Source organism: Lissotriton vulgaris, chromosome 7 (genome assembly GCF_964263255.1).
Source record: "Lissotriton vulgaris chromosome 7, aLisVul1.2, whole genome shotgun sequence".
In the NCBI taxonomy this organism is placed as follows: domain Eukaryota; kingdom Metazoa; phylum Chordata; class Amphibia; order Caudata; family Salamandridae; genus Lissotriton; species Lissotriton vulgaris.
In genome coordinates, this window is record NC_141695.1 from 402,861,412 (window position 1) to 402,880,610 (window position 19,199).

At 47.0% G+C, this 19,199-nt stretch overlaps 1 protein-coding gene across 2 annotated transcripts in view; it reads left to right on the forward strand.

The window, feature by feature from the left end:
• Positions 1-19,199, forward strand: part of LOC147701741 (outer dynein arm-docking complex subunit 1-like) — a 235,418-nt gene that overhangs the window by 93,637 nt on the left and 122,582 nt on the right. For both annotated transcript variants that reach the window (XM_086930361.1, XM_086930362.1), the window contains exons 10-11: positions 9,604-9,686; positions 13,063-13,231. In XM_086930361.1, coding sequence (XP_086786487.1) covers positions 9,604-9,686; positions 13,063-13,231 — 252 coding nt within the window. The remainder of the gene's footprint in view (positions 1-9,603; positions 9,687-13,062; positions 13,232-19,199) is intronic.

A 19,199-nucleotide genomic window follows, 5' to 3' on the forward strand; every position in this document is an offset into this window, starting at 1 on the left:
TATATGAGTATATATATGTGGGGCACATATGGTATAGTGTTTCCGGGGTCCCGCGCATGGGCGGGAATATTCTAATGCTTATCACTTTGATGATGATACCCCTGGAAGAGAACTAGGATTACAGGTAAGTAACTAATCCCTATGGAATGCTGGTAGAGAGGCGAGATATGATGGGATATAGTGCTGATAGAGTAGTAGGGCAGATATGGAATGCTTGGAGAGTGGCGAGTATGATGGGATCTAGTGCTGGTAGAGAAGTAGGGCCTATATGGAATTCTGGGAGAGCAGCGAGTTATGATGGGATATAGTGCTGGTAGAGTAGTAGGGCGGATATAGGATGCTAGGAGAGCGGTGAGTTATGATTGGATATAGTGCTAGTAGAGTAGTAGGGAGGATATGGGATGCTGGGAGAGCAGCGAGTTATGACGGGATATGGTGCTGGTAGACTAGTAGGGCAGATAGGGAATGCTGGGAGTGTAGCGAGTTTTGATGGGATATAGTGCTGGTAGAGTTGTAGAGTGGATATGGAATGCTGGGAGAGCGGCGAGTTATGACGGGATATGGTGCTGGTAGACTAGTAGGGCAGATAGGGAATGCTGGGAAAGTGGCGAGTTATGATGGGATATGGTGCTGGTAGAGTAGTAGGGCAGATAGTGAATGCCGGGACAGTAGCGAGTTATGATGAGAAATAGTGCAGGTAGAGTAGTAGGGAGGATATAGGATTCTGGTAGGGCGGCGAGTTATGATGGGATATAGTGCTGGTAGAGTAGGGCGGATATGGGATGTTGGTAGAGCGGTGAGTTATGATGGGATATAGGGCTGTTAGAGTAGTAGGGCGGATGTGGAATGCTGGGAGAGCAGCGAGTTATGATGGGATATAGTGCTGGTAGAGTAGTAGGGCGGATATAGGATGCTGGGAGAGCGGCGAGTTAAAATGGGATATAGTACTGGTTGAGTAGTAGGGCGGATATGGGATGCTGGGAGAGCGGCGGGTAATGATGGGATATAGTGCTAGTAGAGTAGTAGGGCGGATATGGAATGCTGGAAGAGCAGCAAGTTATGACTGGATACGGTGCTGGTAGACTACTATTGCAGATATGGAATGCTGGGAGAGTGGCGAGTATGATGGGATCTAGTGCTGGTAGAGTAGTAGGGCAGATATAGGAGGCTGGCAGAGCGGCGATTTATAATGGGATATAGTGCTGGTAGAGTAGTAGGGAGGATATGGGATGCTGGGAGAGCAGCGAGTTATGACGGCATATGGTGCTGGTAGACTAGTAGGGAATGCTGGGAGAGCGGCGAGTTATGATGCTGGTGCTGGTAGGGTTGTAGGGAGGATATGGAATGCTGTGAGAGCAGCGAGTATAAGGGGATATAGTGCTAGTAGAGTAGTAGGGCGGATATAGGATGCTGGGAGAGCGGCGAGTTATGATGGGATATAGTTCTGGTAGAGTAGTAGGGGTGATATGGGATGCTGGCAGAGTGGCAAGTATGATGGGATACAGTGCTGGTAGAGAATTAGGGCGTATATGGAATGCTGGGAGAGCGGCGAGTTATAATGGGATATAGTGCTTGTACAGTATTAGGGAGGATATGGGATGCTGGTAGACAGGCGATTTATGATGGGATATAGTGCTGGTAGAGTAGTAGGGCAGATATGGAATGCTGGGAGAGCGGTGAGTTATGATGGGATACAGTGCTGGTAGAGTAGTAGGGCCGATGTAGGATGCCGGGAGCGCGGCGAGTTATGATGAGATGTAATGCTGGTAGAGTAGTTGGGGTGATATGGGATGCTGGGAGAGCGGTGAGTGTGATGGGATACAGTGCTGGTAGAGTATTAGGGCAGATTAGAATAGCTGAGAGAACAGCGAGTTATGATGGGATATAGTGCTGGTAGAGTAGTAGGGCGTATATGGAATGCTGGGAGAGCAGCGAGTTATGATGGGATATAGTGCTGGTAGATTAAAGTGGATGTGGAATGTTGGAAGAGTGTCGAATTAGGATGGGATATAGTGCTGATAGAGTAGTAGGGCGGATATGGAATGCTGGGAGAGTGGCGAGTATGATGGGATATAGTGCTGGTAGAGAAGTAGGGTGTATATGGAATGCTGGGAGAGCGGCGAGTTATGATGGGATATAGTGCTGGTAGAGTAGTAGGGCGGATATGGAATGCTGGTAGAGTAGTAGGGCGGATATGGAATGCTGGAAGAGTAGTAGGGTGGATATAGAATGCTGGAAGAGTAGTAGGGTGGATATGGAATTCCGGTAGAATAGTAGGGCGATTATGGAATGCTGGTAGAGTAGTAGGGCAAATATGGAAGGCCGGTACAGTAGCAGGGCGATAGAGAGTACTGGGAGAATGGTCGAAAATGAGTTGATACAGTGAAGTAAGAAATGCTGGAAGAGCAGAAGGTAATGGGGAGATGTAGGGAATCTATGGATTGTTGCCACAGCATAGAAATTATAAGGTAAACTTGGAGTGCAGCTGTGAGAGAACGAGGTCTGGAGATAATATTGGGCTTCTAGGGAATACTAGGAGTGCTGGTGCTGCGAGTAGAGAAAGGGCAACAAAAGGAGGGCAACCAGAGGTGGAACTTTTGACAACAGAGAGGGGAAACATGAGATGCTGGTAAAGCAGGAACTACCGAGGAGAATGACAGAGGGAAGACAAGATAATACGAGGAGGGAGGGAGACAATGACCTCTCTTTCTTCAATATTTGTTATACTACTCAGACTACAGTGTTTTTTTGTGGGTAATCTACCCAAAACACAGATGAACAAGAGGCTCGAATAATACAGAGTGCAAATTATGTACCCTATAAGGGTCTCACCTCACCATAACCAAGAAACCGTACAAGAAACTATAACAGACTAAGCGGCATAGTGAACCAGTCTGGCCCAACTGCTTGCCAAATATTTCTCAGTGCTGCTGTTCAGAGAGGCTGGATTTCACCTTTGATAAAAGGGATTGGAATGCACACGTTAAGTCTAACCTGGTAAAATCCAAACTCTATTACCTTACTGTATCAGCTGTACCTATAGGTAAAAGTGTTGGGAAGAATGCTTGCAAATAGTCTAAGTGCTGGCAATGGCTCGGGATACTATTCAAACCTGTTATTTTTCACCAATTGTGACCTTCTGGGCAAAGGCCAGCCTTAGGATAGGATAGAATAGGATAGGATAGGATATAGTTTTGTAGAGTGCTCGAATGCTGAGGCGTCTTGGCGCTAAAAAGTCAGATAGGGGGATCGTAGCGGCTATAACTGATTTTTAAAGAGATGGAAACAGCCATGTTTTTAGTGCCTTCCTGAAAAGAAGCCTATTGGACATTAATCTCATGGAGATAGGCAGCTGATTCCACAATTTGGCTGCACAATGTCAGAAGCTCCTGTCTCCCCTGGCCTTACGAATTTTAGAAAAACAAATGAAACGTGCGTCGGTGGATCTAAGGTTTCTGGTGGGGATATACCAGGGGAAGAGATTCTTGAAATCAACAGCCCCTCCGCCGAATAATGCCTTACGGACCAAGCATAGGGCTTTGAACTCCGTCCTTTGCTGGATCGGGAGCCAATGCAGCAGAAGTGGAATGCCCTCTAAGGATGTTTAACAATAGCCGAGCAGCAGCGTTAGGTATTGATTGTAATTTTAACCTCTGGGCTTTATTAATGCCTATAAGAAGCGCATTGCAATAGTCTAGCAGCGAGAGGATGAGGGCAACTACTACTGATTTCTTCAGATATTGGGGGGTAAAAGGAAATATCTTCCTAAGAAGCTTCAATACGAAGAAGCTGGAAGAAGTTACATTGGCCCGCAAAGTTAAGCCTCTGTCGGCCACCATGTTAAATTCCATAGGGGATGGCCCATTGCCAAACTCCATCACCTCTGTCTTATCGGTATGGATCTTGAGATAGTTACGACTCATCCATCTCATGATGTGAGTCAAAAAGGCATGGAAATTGACAGCTGTGGAATCAGACTGTTTGGATACAGAGATGACAATCTATGAATCGTCTGCATAAGAAACCAGCAAAAAACCATACACTCTGATAAGTGTAGCAAATGGAGCGACGTATACATTGAACAGTGTGGGTGACAGTGCAGATCCCTGCAGCACTTTAAAAGATATGCAGAACGATTAAAATTGCAAATGTTCCCAATGTATACTCTGCTGCTTAGAGGCAAGAAATGAAGAAAGAAGGGACAGAGCCAATTCCCCACCGCCCTCAGCCGCCTTACTAACACTGTGTGATTTATGGTGTCAAGTGCTGCCGAGAGGTCTAGGAGAATGAGGATGGCTCTGCCCACTCCATCCACCTGTCTGCGAATTTCCTCCATTGCCGTAATCAGGGTGGTCTCGGTCGAGTGACATGACCGGAAGCCATGCTGACTAGAGTCAAGCCGATTGTTAGTATCTGTGGAGAAGTGTGGCTCACCGGTTAGAGGAGGCAGACCCGGACGCAGAGGTCAGACCCGGGAGCAGGGTTCAATCCCTGACGCGGCAGGGTCTTGAGCTCGAAATGTCCACGGATTCGATAATTCTCGCTTCGGTGCCTACTCGAATCATGGGTTCACACTCTGCAACTCTGGGCAATAGCTTGCTTAATCTCCACTACGGCCCCACCGCGATGGGATGCCTGGCCTTCACCTTGGGGATACCCAGTAGGAGTTATCTCGCAGGGAAAAGCCAGGACGGGTTCCCAAAGCAAAGTCAAGCTAGCCGGGCTGATGAGAGGTGTTACCTTGAAACCGGTCCGGTCCTCGGATGCTTGATTCCGTTCTGGGAAGGACATGGCTTTTGTAGTTTGGACTGGACTGTTCCCATGGGGCAACAGGGTCAGAGCTGATTTGCATATCGCCATTGTTTAACCCAGGGTGGTGTGGAGTGCAAAAAAACGATGGATTTCGGCCCAGATCTTTTGACTGGGGGAGTGTGTGACATTGATCCACATTCGGTCCATCACTTGTTGTTTTTGCAGTTGCCGCCCTAAGTGCGCTGGGGATGCCCAGACGTGGGTCCCAGGCACTCCACACCACTTGGAGTCAAGCTAGCCGGGCTGATGAGAGGTGTTACCTCGAAACCGGTCCGGTCCTCGGATGCTTGATTCCGTTCTGGGAAGGACATGGCTTTTGTAGTTCGGACTGGACTGTTCCCATGGGGCAACAGGGTCAGAGCTGATTTGCATATCGCCATTGTCTAACCCAGGGTGGTGTGGAGTGCAAAAAAACGATGGATTTGAGCCCAGATCTTTTGACTGGGGGAGTGTGTGACATTGATCCACATTCGGTCCATCACTTGTTGTTTTTGCAGTTGCCGCCCTAAGTGCGCTGGGGATGCCCAGACGTGGGTCCCAGGCACTCCACACCACTTGGAGTCAAGCTAGCCGGGCTGATGAGAGGTGTTACCTCGAAACCGGTCCGGTCCTCGGATGCTTGATTCCGTTCTGGGAAGGACATGGCTTTTGTAGTTCGGACTGGACTGTTCCCATGGGGCAACAGGGTCAGAGCTGATTTGCATATCGCCATTGTCTAACCCAGGGTGGTGTGGAGTGCAAAAAAACGATGGATTTTGGCCCAGATCTTTTGACTGGGGGAGTGTGTGACATTGATCCACATTCGGTCCATCACTTGTTGTTTTTGCAGTTGCCGCCCTAAGTGCGCTGGGGATGCCCAGACGTGGGTCCCAGGCACTCCACACCACTTGGAGTCAAGCTAGCCGGGCTGATGAGAGGTGTTACCTCGAAACCGGTCCGGTCCTCGGATGCTTGATTCCGTTCTGGGAAGGACATGGCTTTTGTAGTTCGGACTGGACTGTTCCCATGGGGCAACAGGGTCAGAGCTGATTTGCATATCGCCATTGTCTAACCCAGGGTGGTGTGGAGTGCAAAAAAACGATGGATTTGGGCCCAGATCTTTTGACTGGGGGAGTGTGTGACATTGATCCACATTCGGTCCATCACTTGTTGTTTTTGCAGTTGCCGCCCTAAGTGCGCTGGGGATGCCCAGACGTGGGTCCCAGGCACTCCACACCACTTGGAGTCAAGCTAGCCGGGCTGATGAGAGGTGTTACCTCGAAACCGGTCCGGTCCTCGGATGCTTGATTCCGTTCTGGGAAGGACGTGGCTTTTGTAGTTCGGACTGGACTGTTCCCATGGGGCAACAGGGTCAGAGCTGATTTGCATATCGCCATTGTCTAACCCAGGGTGGTGTGGAGTGCAAAAAAACGATGGATTTGGGCCCAGATCTTTTGACTGGGGGAGTGTGTGACATTGATCCACATTCGGTCCATCACTTGTTGTTTTTGCAGTTGCCGCCCTAAGTGCGCTGGGGATGCCCAGACGTGGGTCCCAGGCACTCCACACCACTTGGAGTCAAGCTAGCCGGGCTGATGAGAGGTGTTACCTCGAAACCGGTCCGGTCCTCGGATGCTTGATTCCGTTCTGGGAAGGACGTGGCTTTTGTAGTTCGGACTGGACTGTTCCCATGGGGCAACAGGGTCAGAGCTGATTTGCATATCGCCATTGTCTAACCCAGGGTGGTGTGGAGTGCAAAAAAACGATGGATTTGGGCCCAGATCTTTTGACTGGGGGAGTGTGTGACATTGATCCACATTCGGTCCATCACTTGTTGTTTTTGCAGTTGCCGCCCTAAGTGCGCTGGGGATGCCCAGACGTGGGTCCCAGGCACTCCACACCACTTGGAGTCAAGCTAGCCGGGCTGATGAGAGGTGTTACCTCGAAACCGGTCCGGTCCTCGGATGCTTGATTCCGTTCTGGGAAGGACATGGCTTTTGTAGTTCGGACTGGACTGTTCCCATGGGGCAACAGGGTCAGAGCTGATTTGCATATCGCCATTGTCTAACCCAGGGTGGTGTGGAGTGCAAAAAAACGATGGATTTGGGCCCAGATCTTTTGACTGGGGGAGTGTGTGACATTGATCCACATTCGGTCCATCACTTGTTGTTTTTGCAGTTGCCGCCCTAAGTGCGCTGGGGATGCCCAGACGTGTGTCCCAGGCACTCCACACCACTTGGAGTCAAGCTAGCCGGGCTGATGAGAGGTGTTACCTCAAAACCGGTCCGGTCCTCGGATGCTTGATTCCGTTCTGGGAAGGACATGGCTTTTGTAGTTCGGACTGGACTGTTCCCATGGGGCAACAGGGTCAGAGCTGATTTGCATATCGCCATTGTCTAACCCAGGGTGGTGTGGAGTGCAAAAAAACGATGGATTTGGGCCCAGATCTTTTGACTGGGGAAGTGTGTGACATTGATCCACATTCGGTCCATCACTTGTTGTTTTTGCAGTTGCCGCCCTAAGTGCACTGGGGATGCCCAGACGTGGGTCCCAGGCACTCCACACCACTTGGAGTCAAGCTAGCCGGGCTGATGAGAGGTGTTACCTCGAAACCGGTCCGGTCCTCGGATGCTTGATTCCGTTCTGGGAAGGACATGGCTTTTGTAGTTCGGACTGGACTGTTCCCATGGGGCAACAGGGTCAGAGCTGATTTGCATATCGCCATTGTCTAACCCAGGGTGGTGTGGAGTGCAAAAAAACGATGGATTTGGGCCCAGATCTTTTGACTGGGGGAGTGTGTGACATTGATCCCCATTCGGTCCATCACTTGTTGTTTTTGCAGTTGCCGCCCTAAGTGCGCTGGGGATGCCCAGACGTGGGTCCCAGGCACTCCACACCACTTGGAGTCAAGCTAGCCGGGCTGATGAGAGGTGTTACCTCGAAACCGGTCCGGTCCTCGGATGCTTGATTCCGTTCTGGGAAGGACAAGGCTTTTGTAGTTCGGACTGGACTGTTCCCATGGGGCAACAGGGTCAGAGCTGATTTGCATATCGCCATTGTCTAACCCAGGGTGGTGTGGAGTGCAAAAAAACGATGGATTTGGGCCCAGATCTTTTGACTGGGGGAGTGTGTGACATTGATCCACATTCGGTCCATCACTTGTTGTTTTTGCAGTTGCCGCCCTAAGTGCGCTGGGGATGCCCAGACGTGTGTCCCAGGCACTCCACACCACTTGGAGTCAAGCTAGCCGGGCTGATGAGAGGTGTTACCTCAAAACCGGTCCGGTCCTCGGATGCTTGATTCCGTTCTGGGAAGGACATGGCTTTTGTAGTTCGGACTGGACTGTTCCCATGGGGCAACAGGGTCAGAGCTGATTTGCATATCGCCATTGTCTAACCCAGGGTGGTGTGGAGTGCAAAAAAACGATGGATTTGGGCCCAGATCTTTTGACTGGGGGAGTGTGTGACATTGATCCACATTCGGTCCATCACTTGTTGTTTTTGCAGTTGCCGCCCTAAGTGCACTGGGGATGCCCAGACGTGGGTCCCAGGCACTCCACACCACTTGGAGTCAAGCTAGCCGGGCTGATGAGAGGTGTTACCTCGAAACCGGTCCGGTCCTCGGATGCTTGATTCCGTTCTGGGAAGGACATGGCTTTTGTAGTTCGGACTGGACTGTTCCCATGGGGCAACAGGGTCAGAGCTGATTTGCATATCGCCATTGTCTAACCCAGGGTGGTGTGGAGTGCAAAAAAACGATGGATTTGGGCCCAGATCTTTTGACTGGGGGAGTGTGTGACATTGATCCCCATTCGGTCCATCACTTGTTGTTTTTGCAGTTGCCGCCCTAAGTGCGCTGGGGATGCCCAGACGTGGGTCCCAGGCACTCCACACCACTTGGAGTCAAGCTAGCCGGGCTGATGAGAGGTGTTACCTCGAAACCGGTCCGGTCCTCGGATGCTTGATTCCGTTCTGGGAAGGACATGGCTTTTGTAGTTCGGACTGGACTGTTCCCATGGGGCAACAGGGTCAGAGCTGATTTGCATATCGCCATTGTCTAACCCAGGGTGGTGTGGAGTGCAAAAAAACGATGGATTTGGGCCCAGATCTTTTGACTGGGGGAGTGTGTGACATTGATCCACATTCGGTCCATCACTTGTTGTTTTTGGGGTTCCCAAAGCAAGCGCCTTGAGACCTTACGGTGAAGGGCGCTATATAAGAACGTATGATTTACGATTTATTTATTTAGTATCTAGATATTACATATGCTCCTGATTTAGCCTATTTATAGGATTGGAGTGCTATGCTGTATGCAGCCTTATGCTCTGTTCTATAGTCCGCCCTCCAGATGCGCTCAACTCTTCTAAACATGTCTTTTAAGCTTTTAAAAGCTTTGGTCCATAACAAGGCGCTGTCACCCAGGATCTTTTTACCCTTATACAAATCAGTACTAGTGTCAGTGTTACTAGGCCTCATCAGTGTGGTGTAGCTCAAAACGTGTGGCCAGCGAGCAAGGGACCCACCCCAGGCATACACTTGACCACTTGGGGTTTTATCAAAAAATACACTAAAGGTGAGGGGAGAAATCTGATAGTCTAACCACTGGCAATCACTTGGGATAGCATTCCAGTCCATCGTTTTTTAAATTCTGTGCTACTCAGATGAAAGTACTGTGTGTCAGAAAAACACATAGCAGCTCAAACATACCTAGACTTCCATGCATTTTGACTGTTTTAGGGATATTTTCATTAATCTATATCTACTTTCCATGCTTGTGCCTACCACCTACCAAGGTTGACTTCTTTTTTCTCAGTGGAAGATAGGAACTTTGCCCTCTTCAACTACGTGAATGAGCAGAATAATGAGACAGAGAGGCTGATGGAGCAGATTGCAGAGGTGAGTCGACGTTTTATGTCTAGAGCATGCCACCTATATGTATCTCCCAAGGGCACCACAGTAGTTACAACAATTCCGATAAAAAAATCATTATTTTGAGGCAATACGTAATTGGGGCTTACCAGCCTCTGCTAATGGAGAATTCATACATTCAGAAACTCATCAGTGGTAATGCTGCAGGCAAAAAAAGATGTGATTTCTTTCTGGACTATTTCATTTCTGTCTCTGTGCTGTGAATTTTATTGGGAATTGATTGACACCTATTGCTTCATGGCTAAGGAGGCATGTGTGTCTTCCAGTTATCTTGTCCTACAAGATATTTAGCCGCGTGTACTTCACAGCTTTTTGTAACAACTCAGAAGGCCTGGTTTACATTTGGTGACTGATAATCCTCCGATTTCTGTCAGGAACCTTAAGTACGGGGTAGACACTTCCGGCTGATTTCCCTCATTAAAGGAATCATCTCGTGGAGGAAGCTTTGCTGGTAGATTCTGTTCTGTGTTTAGGTTTCCTTCAGAAAGTGGATGACTGTCTGTTTCCTAGGAACTCTAACTGAGGTCCTTCGTGTGTTTGCTGCTGCCTACCCTACATGCTTAGGTCAAACATGGCTGCCAGCCCACTGACCACCTGGTGAAGGCCCACAGCAACCAGGAGCAAAAAACTGACTCCTAACCCAGGTTGTTCCTTTACAGTCTCCATCAGCTTGTGCTTTAAAGGTTACAAATTTACATTCTGCTGCTAGGAAAGATATATAACCATAACTAATTTAATTTCTGTACCCTCTGGCGAATAACATTCGTCCGTGCACTCCAAGCCTTTCGTGGACATCCAATTGTATTTCCAGTCTTGTCATTGCTTCTTTAGAATCACCTAGTAACTCATCCCCCCCTTGGATTGTGGCAGGTGCACGAGGATACTCTGCCCTTATTATTCTAAATATATATTCAGCATATATATGACCACTGTGTTCATAATCAAAACCTATCTTTACCAACGCAAATATGTATTGAAAGACATAAACTGATACTTGCTTTTATTTCCTGGGTCCCCCTGGTGGCTGTACGAATAGCAAAATAGATGTAAATCGTTAAGTGCAAATCATTAAACTGAGATCCCTAACAGTGTATGCAACCTAGAAGTTTACGCTTCTAGCGTGTATAAAGTAGAGTGTACAAACACTGCAGAGTATTCAGGGATCTGTCTGCCTAGAAAATACACCAGATTCTTCCGACAGTGTACGAAGTATGGGTGTGCATCAGTGCAAGCTACCCAATGAAGTATCAGTCCATAGAGACTATGGCTATGCTACGTGGCGCTGCTGCACATTTAGACCCTAATATAGTACAGGCACACAGATGGACAGAATCATCTGTTTCATTTGGTATCCCCGCACCTATTGCCAAGGATGGAAAGTTATTTCCCCCCAGAATGGAAAATAACAAAAATACTTTTGAAACCTGGTCCCAATTCTGTGTTTTCCCCATTTCCAGGGGAAATAATGTGTCTAAATGCACAAACATTTAGGGACTGATTATGACTTTGGCGGTGTGGGAGCGGGACCGCCATGCCGCTGCCCCGCTCCCACAGCGCCAAAGTCCACCACTGGCTGCCTGCCAGATCACGAGTTTTCTTGTTGTCTGGCGCGCGGCCCTTTGTCAGTTAATTGGCCGTGCCTTTGTAAAAGGCACCGCAATGGGAGCGCCAAAGCCCATTCCTGCACGGCATGGACTTTGCAGCCCATGCCATACAGGTAAGGGGGTGCATGGATGCAGTGGGGCACAACATGTGCCCCCCTGGCATGCATTCCCATTGCTTGAGGCACCAGGGGTCCTGTAGAGCCCCCTTAGTTTTTCGACCGTCAGCCTTTTCATGGTGTGCTCACCGCCATAAGAAGGCTGGCAGTGAGGAAACTCGTAATATTCTTGGCAGTGCTGCAATGGCACAGCCAGCATATTACTGCCTCACAACCCTGCAACACCTCCTGGGTATGGCGGTTCCCTGCGGTTGCAGCAGGCCTGCGGTGGTCCGACCGCCACACTCAAAATAGGGCGGTCGGACCACTGGTGCTGAGGACTGCCAAACTCATAATCACCCCTAGTGTCTGTTTAGAGCAAGTGGTAAACGTGTGCAGGGGTTGTGTAGGGCCCTGTTGTTTTGGTGGGCTGGTTGTGTGCTGGGAGGTCAACTTGGGTGAGGGGAGAGTATTTTCTGTCCCACTCAAGCTAAGAAAAGAGCATGGGTTATTCACAGCGTCTGCCCACAGCTCATCGCAGAGGTCTGTGTCTTTTATCTTTGCGTTCAAAATTATGGGGTAAACCCGATATTGTCTGAGTCGAGTGTCCCAGAGAAATTGACAGTGGCAAGGAGTGGTATTATATTACACTGCCTAATACTCAGGTCCTGGAGACAGTGTTTACAAGTGTGTTCATCCTAACCTGTAACAGTAGATGCAAATCTTGTGCTCTGTTCACAATCCTGACTTCAGCAATTACACTACAGTGACATGCGCCTTCACAGCTTGTTTGAACGTCCCTGACCAAGCAATTCTTTGGGATGTGCACATTGGAGATGTTGATATGGTTAATGCTGAACTGCATTTTAATGATATGGGGGATCTGGATAAATCCTGAAGATCACAAAGCATATACACCCAGAAGGTCTGACCTGCAGGACCGCCAAAGTCAACACAGAATATTGTGGGGAGGAGTAAGCAGCGAGATCCGAGGAAAAGAGCCAGATTTAAGAAGGATTACTGAAGGACTTGAATCCAGGTGTGTGTGCAGTGAGTTCCTTATGGCCTGTGAAATGAGGATAGGGAACAAGTATAGTTAAAATTCAATTCATCACCCACAGCAGCAGCCAAGCAGCATCACAACAAGTGGTATTGAATCCTTATCAATCAAATACAAACATTTCAAAACAATGCATTACTCACTAAATTCCGTGTACCACCCCAGAAAGAAGATAAACATACAAGACACGAGACAGGGCAAAACACGGATCTCATTACAGACAATATTTTACTGATTGATGAGAAGAGCTAAAATCTCCAATGCTTGCCTACCAAGGAACTACCCTTTTGCTAACATATTTACAAGCTCCCAAGGTACCTCTTAAGAAATAGCTTGCCCTAATTGCATAACTTTTGTACAGTGTATAATTCTTGATTGAACAAAAATCATGATGTGTGCTATTTATATCCAAACTCATATTATCCATCTTCGATAGAGTTTTGTGCTTTGAGACTGGCATCACTTCACATGTCTGAGAGAGAGGGTTCTATTGTATAATGAAGACTTTATTGGGTTGTACATCCCTTGTTCCTCTCCTACTCATCCCTTTAAGGACATGGCTTGCTTTCTCATTTGCTCACCAGATTAAAAAAGAAATTGATGATTTCAAAGCCCAGGGAGTACGTCTGGACCAGGAGCACAGAATGATCCTGAAGGAGATTGAGTACAAACAAGAAGCGGCGATAAAACAAGCCAACAGTTATGAGGACCAGCTGAAAGGCGTCATGAAAATTCTGGACCAACTGAAAACAGGTGAGCACGAATCTTGCTTATGTTTGGTAGCTAGGCAAACACAGTTAGCCCTTCCTTAGAGAACATACATTTCTCATATATGACATCCCATTCTAACAGCAATACAACTGAAAGGTAAAGCACTTAAAAGGTACAAACTAGGTACCCTAAGGGGCTGATCCTTAAATTTGAATGAAGATACAACTTGCTAATCCATCTGCTAAAAGCTTTTCCTTTCATATTTAGTTACATTTCTGCAGACCAGTAGTAAAATGCTGAAAGCAGATGTTTAGTAGGATGCATCTCTTGCCAGTGATCGCTGTAAACAACCAGGTATTCGTTAGTGCTCAGTGGAGGGAATATTACCTTCTCTTCAGATACTGGCAAACTGCCTGGGTAATGTGAGTCAAGCAAAAGAGATTGAAGGGTAAATCAGTAAGTCACTGCTGGTGAGATCTAGTATGAAGTTCTCAGACTCGCCACTCGCAGTTTGTTAAAAATGAAAGCACTTCCTTTGCTGAATGCATACTTTGTGGTATCAAAGCAATAACAGAGTTCTGCAATGTTGGTATCCATCCATTCAGTGGGAACAATACTAGAATTGTTCAATTGTTCCTACAGCCTGAGAATTTACTGTACACCATGAAGATGGAAAGAAGTCTATTGCGGTAAACTACATACAAGGATCATGTAGGGATATCATCCTATCGTCCCATGCTTCACACCATCTAAATCCCATATCCTCCCTATCCCTCCTATTCCGACTTCCAAATGGCTCTAACATCCTGGCAAACAATAATTGGATTAACATGCATCCCTGTTTTATGCCTCAAAATGGTTGTAAGAGACCTCATTTGGCTCTGAGCCTGACTAAAGGCTCTTATAAAGTAATTTAATCCTAGAAAGATATTCTTGTCCAAAAGCCATTTGTGCTTAAATGTTAAACATGAAAGAACCTTCAACTAAGCCAAGTATCTCTTTGGCTTCAAATGAGTGGACTACGACATGACCCGTTATGAACTAGATTAAATAAAGACCTTAATGATGACATTCTAGTGATAGATTAGCTTTTTTGATTTATTCGGCAGAAAGCCAGACTGATCAGATGTGGAGTGTCTCAGTAACCAAAATAAGACGATTGCTTAGGATGTTTGTGAGTGCTTTATTCTTGAGATTTAATTAAGAGATGGGGTGAAATGAGGTATACTCATTCTTATAAATGTAAATTGATACTTGTATAGAGCACTACTCACCCGCAAGGGTCTCAAGGCAGTTGTAGGAATACCGCTGTGGAACCCATCCTGGCTTTCCCTGTGAGGCGTCCACTCCTGGGCACCCCCAAGGTGGAGGCCAGGCATCCTTAGCGTTGTGGGGGCCGTTGTGGAGATTAAGCAAGCTATTGCCCAGAGTTACAGAGTGGGACTCCATGGTTGGAATAGGCACCGAGGCGAGAATTATCAGGTCCGTGGAATTTTGAGCCCAAGACCCGCCGAGGCGGGGAATTGTACCCTGGTCCCGGGCTAGATCTCTGCTTCAGGATCTGCCGCTCTAACCATTGAGCCACAGTTCTCCACACTTATCCCCACTTCTCCATTCTTATGTATATATGCCTTGTGAATAAGCAATGTGTGGCCAAATGCAAGTCTTCTGAAGTATTATGACTTTATTTTGAGCAATGTGGCAACCAATGTGGCTTTGGTGGCTACTATGATAGATTCTGTGTTTTAACTACACTGTCTGAACTTTTCTAATTACTCCAGAAGAAGGGATACACAGAAGGCGATCGTAGATGTTGAATCAAAGTTTGTTTGATATTTACCCTAGGGTTCTGCAACAGGTAGCTCGGGAGCTATTGGTAGCTCGTCTTTACACTGAAATTACTTCTCTGAAGTACAACCCAGCACAGCATGTCATTCAGAGAGTCTGGCCATATTGCAGCAGCCAGCTCTTCACATCTTTGTATCCTGGGAGCGACCTCCAGCAAACCAATGGTAGGGTGACAAGCTTACACACAAAAACCACCCTGCAGTACCTGCAACCCAACCACTTGTCTTCACTCTCCATTTACCAAAGTCACTTGGATAAGGGTCACTTTGCAAGTGTCATTCTATCCATCATACAATGAGTATGAAATCTGAGCCAGAAAATAATTGCTAGTCGGAGTGTAGTCACTAGAATGTGGGACTGTAAGAGACAGAGTGGGAGTGTGTGAGAACCATACTGTACCCAGTAGCCAAGGAGAGGAAAGGTCTAGTTGAGAGTGGAGGCATCTTTCATCATGGAGAGGGGAGTTAGGCAGTGGTGTGTCTGTGGCTCCTCCTTGTTTAACCTTTATATCAACAACTTGGGCGACATGTTGGCTGAAGGATGCAAGGACCTCTCCCAAATAGGACAGCGACCGGTCCCAGCCATCCTCTAAGCGGACGAATCTGTACTTATGGTCCACACCCCCATGGCCCTACAAAGTCTTTTGATTTCCTTTTTCAGAGTTCATGCAGTACTTGGGTTTAACTACAAATCTGAGCAAGACATTTGTAATGAAATGTGGGAAGTGCTCCTTAAAATGTCGGTTCCTCTTTGATAAAAACACTAAAATGAGTTTTACTCCTTCGTTTTCATATCTAGGGGTCTGTTCTCACAGAGTCAGTGAAGGAAGGTTACTATTAAAGCAAGGAAACTTTACTTTGTAAAATCAATTGCTGCCTTGACTATGTTTGCCCACAAACTTGGCAATTAGCTGGTTAAAGAAATACAGACTATATATAAGTCCAACTGTATATCAACTGCATTATACAGGCCGAGCTATGGAGATTCTGCTATTTGACCTCCTTACAAATTGTGGAGAATTATTTTTTTAGATCTCTTTTGTCAGAGCTGTTCGTACCAGGTGTGTCATTCGGAATTGGAGATGCCGTTCTTAGCTGATACAGCACGAGTGCGTCCTATTCATTTGTGGCACAAAGTGTGGATTAGTCCAGACATGCTTTTAAATCGTACGGTAGTCATGGATTGCCTTGATCTGACAGCATTCCATTATTTACCCTGGCTAAAAAATGGCAAACATGTCTGTTCAGATTCGGGCCCCCCAGAATTCTTTGAATCCCCTGAAACTTTGCATTCCATATCAAGGAAAGAACTAAACAAGATGTGTTTCACATTGTTTGAAAAAGCTAGGTTGACTATTGAATTATTTCAACCTTACTTAGGAACCAAATGTCTCTGGTTACTTTATCCTTAAGTCGTCTCAATCAAGGGGGGAGGGGAGTTAGAAGAAGGAATGATCCATTTTGCTTCCTTTAAGTCATTCATAATCAAAGGGGAATGGATCACTTGTACCTGCTACCAGGGTCCAGATCGTTCTATCCGTCAGTACTCTCAGAGTACTTAAAAAACCCTCATTCACGTAGATAGGTCGTATGGCGGTTTATCTTGATTCTCCGCCTTTTATCTTGTACGTGACAGCTTCATCATTGGGTCTCTTGTTGGTATGCTGCCTCCACCTGGAGGGAACCATTGGTTTATACAGTAGCGAACAGAAATAAGTGCATGGATGTGATTAAGAACGTGATGTGATTTAAAAAGCACCTCATACTTCCTAGGAATAGACTTTATTCTGTTAGGTGTATGGTTAGGTGTATGGGGAGGCTATTAAAATGGTGAGAGGTGTGCAGAGAAGAACCTATTATGAGTCCTCTGCACTTTAGTGGTCTAATGTAATGGTCGACATGTTTCAGTCCTCTATGTTGCCCCCACGGGGTCATGGGGATTTCTTCAGGACCTAGAGTTTGGGACAGGAGCAATTCAGTCTTGTCCACCAGGAGTGGCTATATTATGTACACTCTAAGTTGAGGTTTAAGAATACCTCTTGAAACCCTCGTGTGGGCTTCAACGGGCGTCTGGCAGCACGTAACCTGCTCGTCTGCAGTTTGTACAACTTGTGCTGGCGCTGTCTCCGGGTCCCTGGAGGCAGCGCCAGCACAATCAAGATAAACCGCCATACGACCTATCTACTTCATCCTTACAACATTATTTAGGGCCTCATTACGATGTCAGGCGGGGTTTCCTAAATAGGAGGTGACCGAACACTGCTCGGTCATACTCCTATATTTGCATGCATGCTCCTATTGTAAACATGCGAGGTGCAGTTTATTCCTGCACCCGGTGGCAGGGATGAACTGCCACGGGGTGCAGAGGTCAACAGGGGGGCACCATAGGTGCCCCCTCGGCCTACAACCGGAAGCCATGCATCCTTGGGGGACCTGCTGGGAGCCCCTAAAGTCGAGGTCCAACAGCCTTTCTGTTTTTGAAGGCCAGAACAGAACGGCTGTCTCCACCCGACATCATAATCCCTCTGGCGGAAAGCGCCGCCCTTAGGATTACTGAAAGAATTCCGACTGGTGGACGGGCTCTTTGAGACCATTGGAAGCCAATCTGAATTACCTGCCGCATTCCTTTCCGACCTACTCCATCATAATGTGTCGATCGTAAAGGAATCCGACCAGATGATTATGATTCGGTTAGAAAGGCTCTGACCAATGGTCAGAGCTGTTTCCGACTGCATCGTTATCGGCCCCCTTAATGTTTGTTTACAGCGCCCAACATAAGTTTGTCCTGACCTGCCTAGATTGGACAGGGTTCACCTTTCAGTGACATTTCCATCCCAGAATGACTGGTCCAAAAGTTTATCTAAATGTCCGTGTGACAATATATCTACTCTGAGCACTATACATTCTCTGTTTTTTAGTATTTTTTTCAAGGAATTGAGGAATCGATTTTTGTAACTGCAAATGTTACCTTCATTATCTATCTATTACTCTGTTGCAATTTATTTGTGTAAAGTTTTACAGTATAGGAAAACAATGATTTTATAGTATGACTTTCTGATATTGCGAATTGAAATAAGATACAAGCATTTTTAAAGTGCATCCGGAAGAGGTGTCCCAGCGCTGGGGTCGTTCGGGAAGATTAAGCGGGCTATTGGAACCCATCCTGGCTTTCCCTGTGAGGCGTCCACTCCTGGGCACCCCCAAGGTGGAGGCCAGGCATCCTTAGCGTTGTGGGGGCCGTTGTGGAGATTAAGCAAGCTATTGCCCAGAGTTACAGAGTGGGACTCCATGGTTGGAATAGGCACCGAGGCGAGAATTATCAGGTCCGTGGAATTTTGAGCCCAAGACCCGCCGATGCGGGGAATTGTACCCTGGTCCCGGGCTAGATCTCTGCTTCAGGATCTGCCGCTCTAACCATTGAGCCACAGTTCTCCACACTTATCCCCACTTCTCCATTCTTATGTATATATGCCTTGTGAATAAGCAATGTGTGGCCAAATGCAAGTCTTCTGAAGTATTATGACTTTATTTTGAGCAATGTGGCAACCAATGTGGCTTTGGTGGCTACTATGATAGATTCTGTGTTTTAACTACACTGTCTGAACTTTTCTAATTACTCCAGAAGAAGGGATACACAGAAGGCGATCGTAGATGTTGAATCAAAGTTTGTTTGATATTTACCCTAGGGTTCTGCAACAGGTAGCTCGGGAGCTATTGGTAGCTCGTCTTTACACTGAAATTACTTCTCTGAAGTACAACCCAGCACAGCATGTCATTCAGAGAGTCTGGCCATATTGCAGAAGCCAGCTCTTCACATCTTTGTATCCTGGGAGCGACCTCCAGCAAACCAATGGTAGGGTGACAAGCTTACACACAAAAACCACCCTGCAGTACCTGCAACCCAACCACTTGTCTTCACTCTCCATTTACCAAAGTCACTTGGATAAGGGTCACTTTGCAAGTGTCATTCTATCCATCATACAATGAGTATGAAATCTGAGCCAGAAAATAATTGCTAGTCGGAGTGTAGTCACTAGAATGTGGGACTGTAAGAGACAGAGTGGGAGTGTGTGAGAACCATACTGTACCCAGTAGCCAAGGAGAGGAAAGGTCTAGTTGAGAGTGGAGGCATCTTTCATCATGGAGAGGGGAGTTAGGCAGTG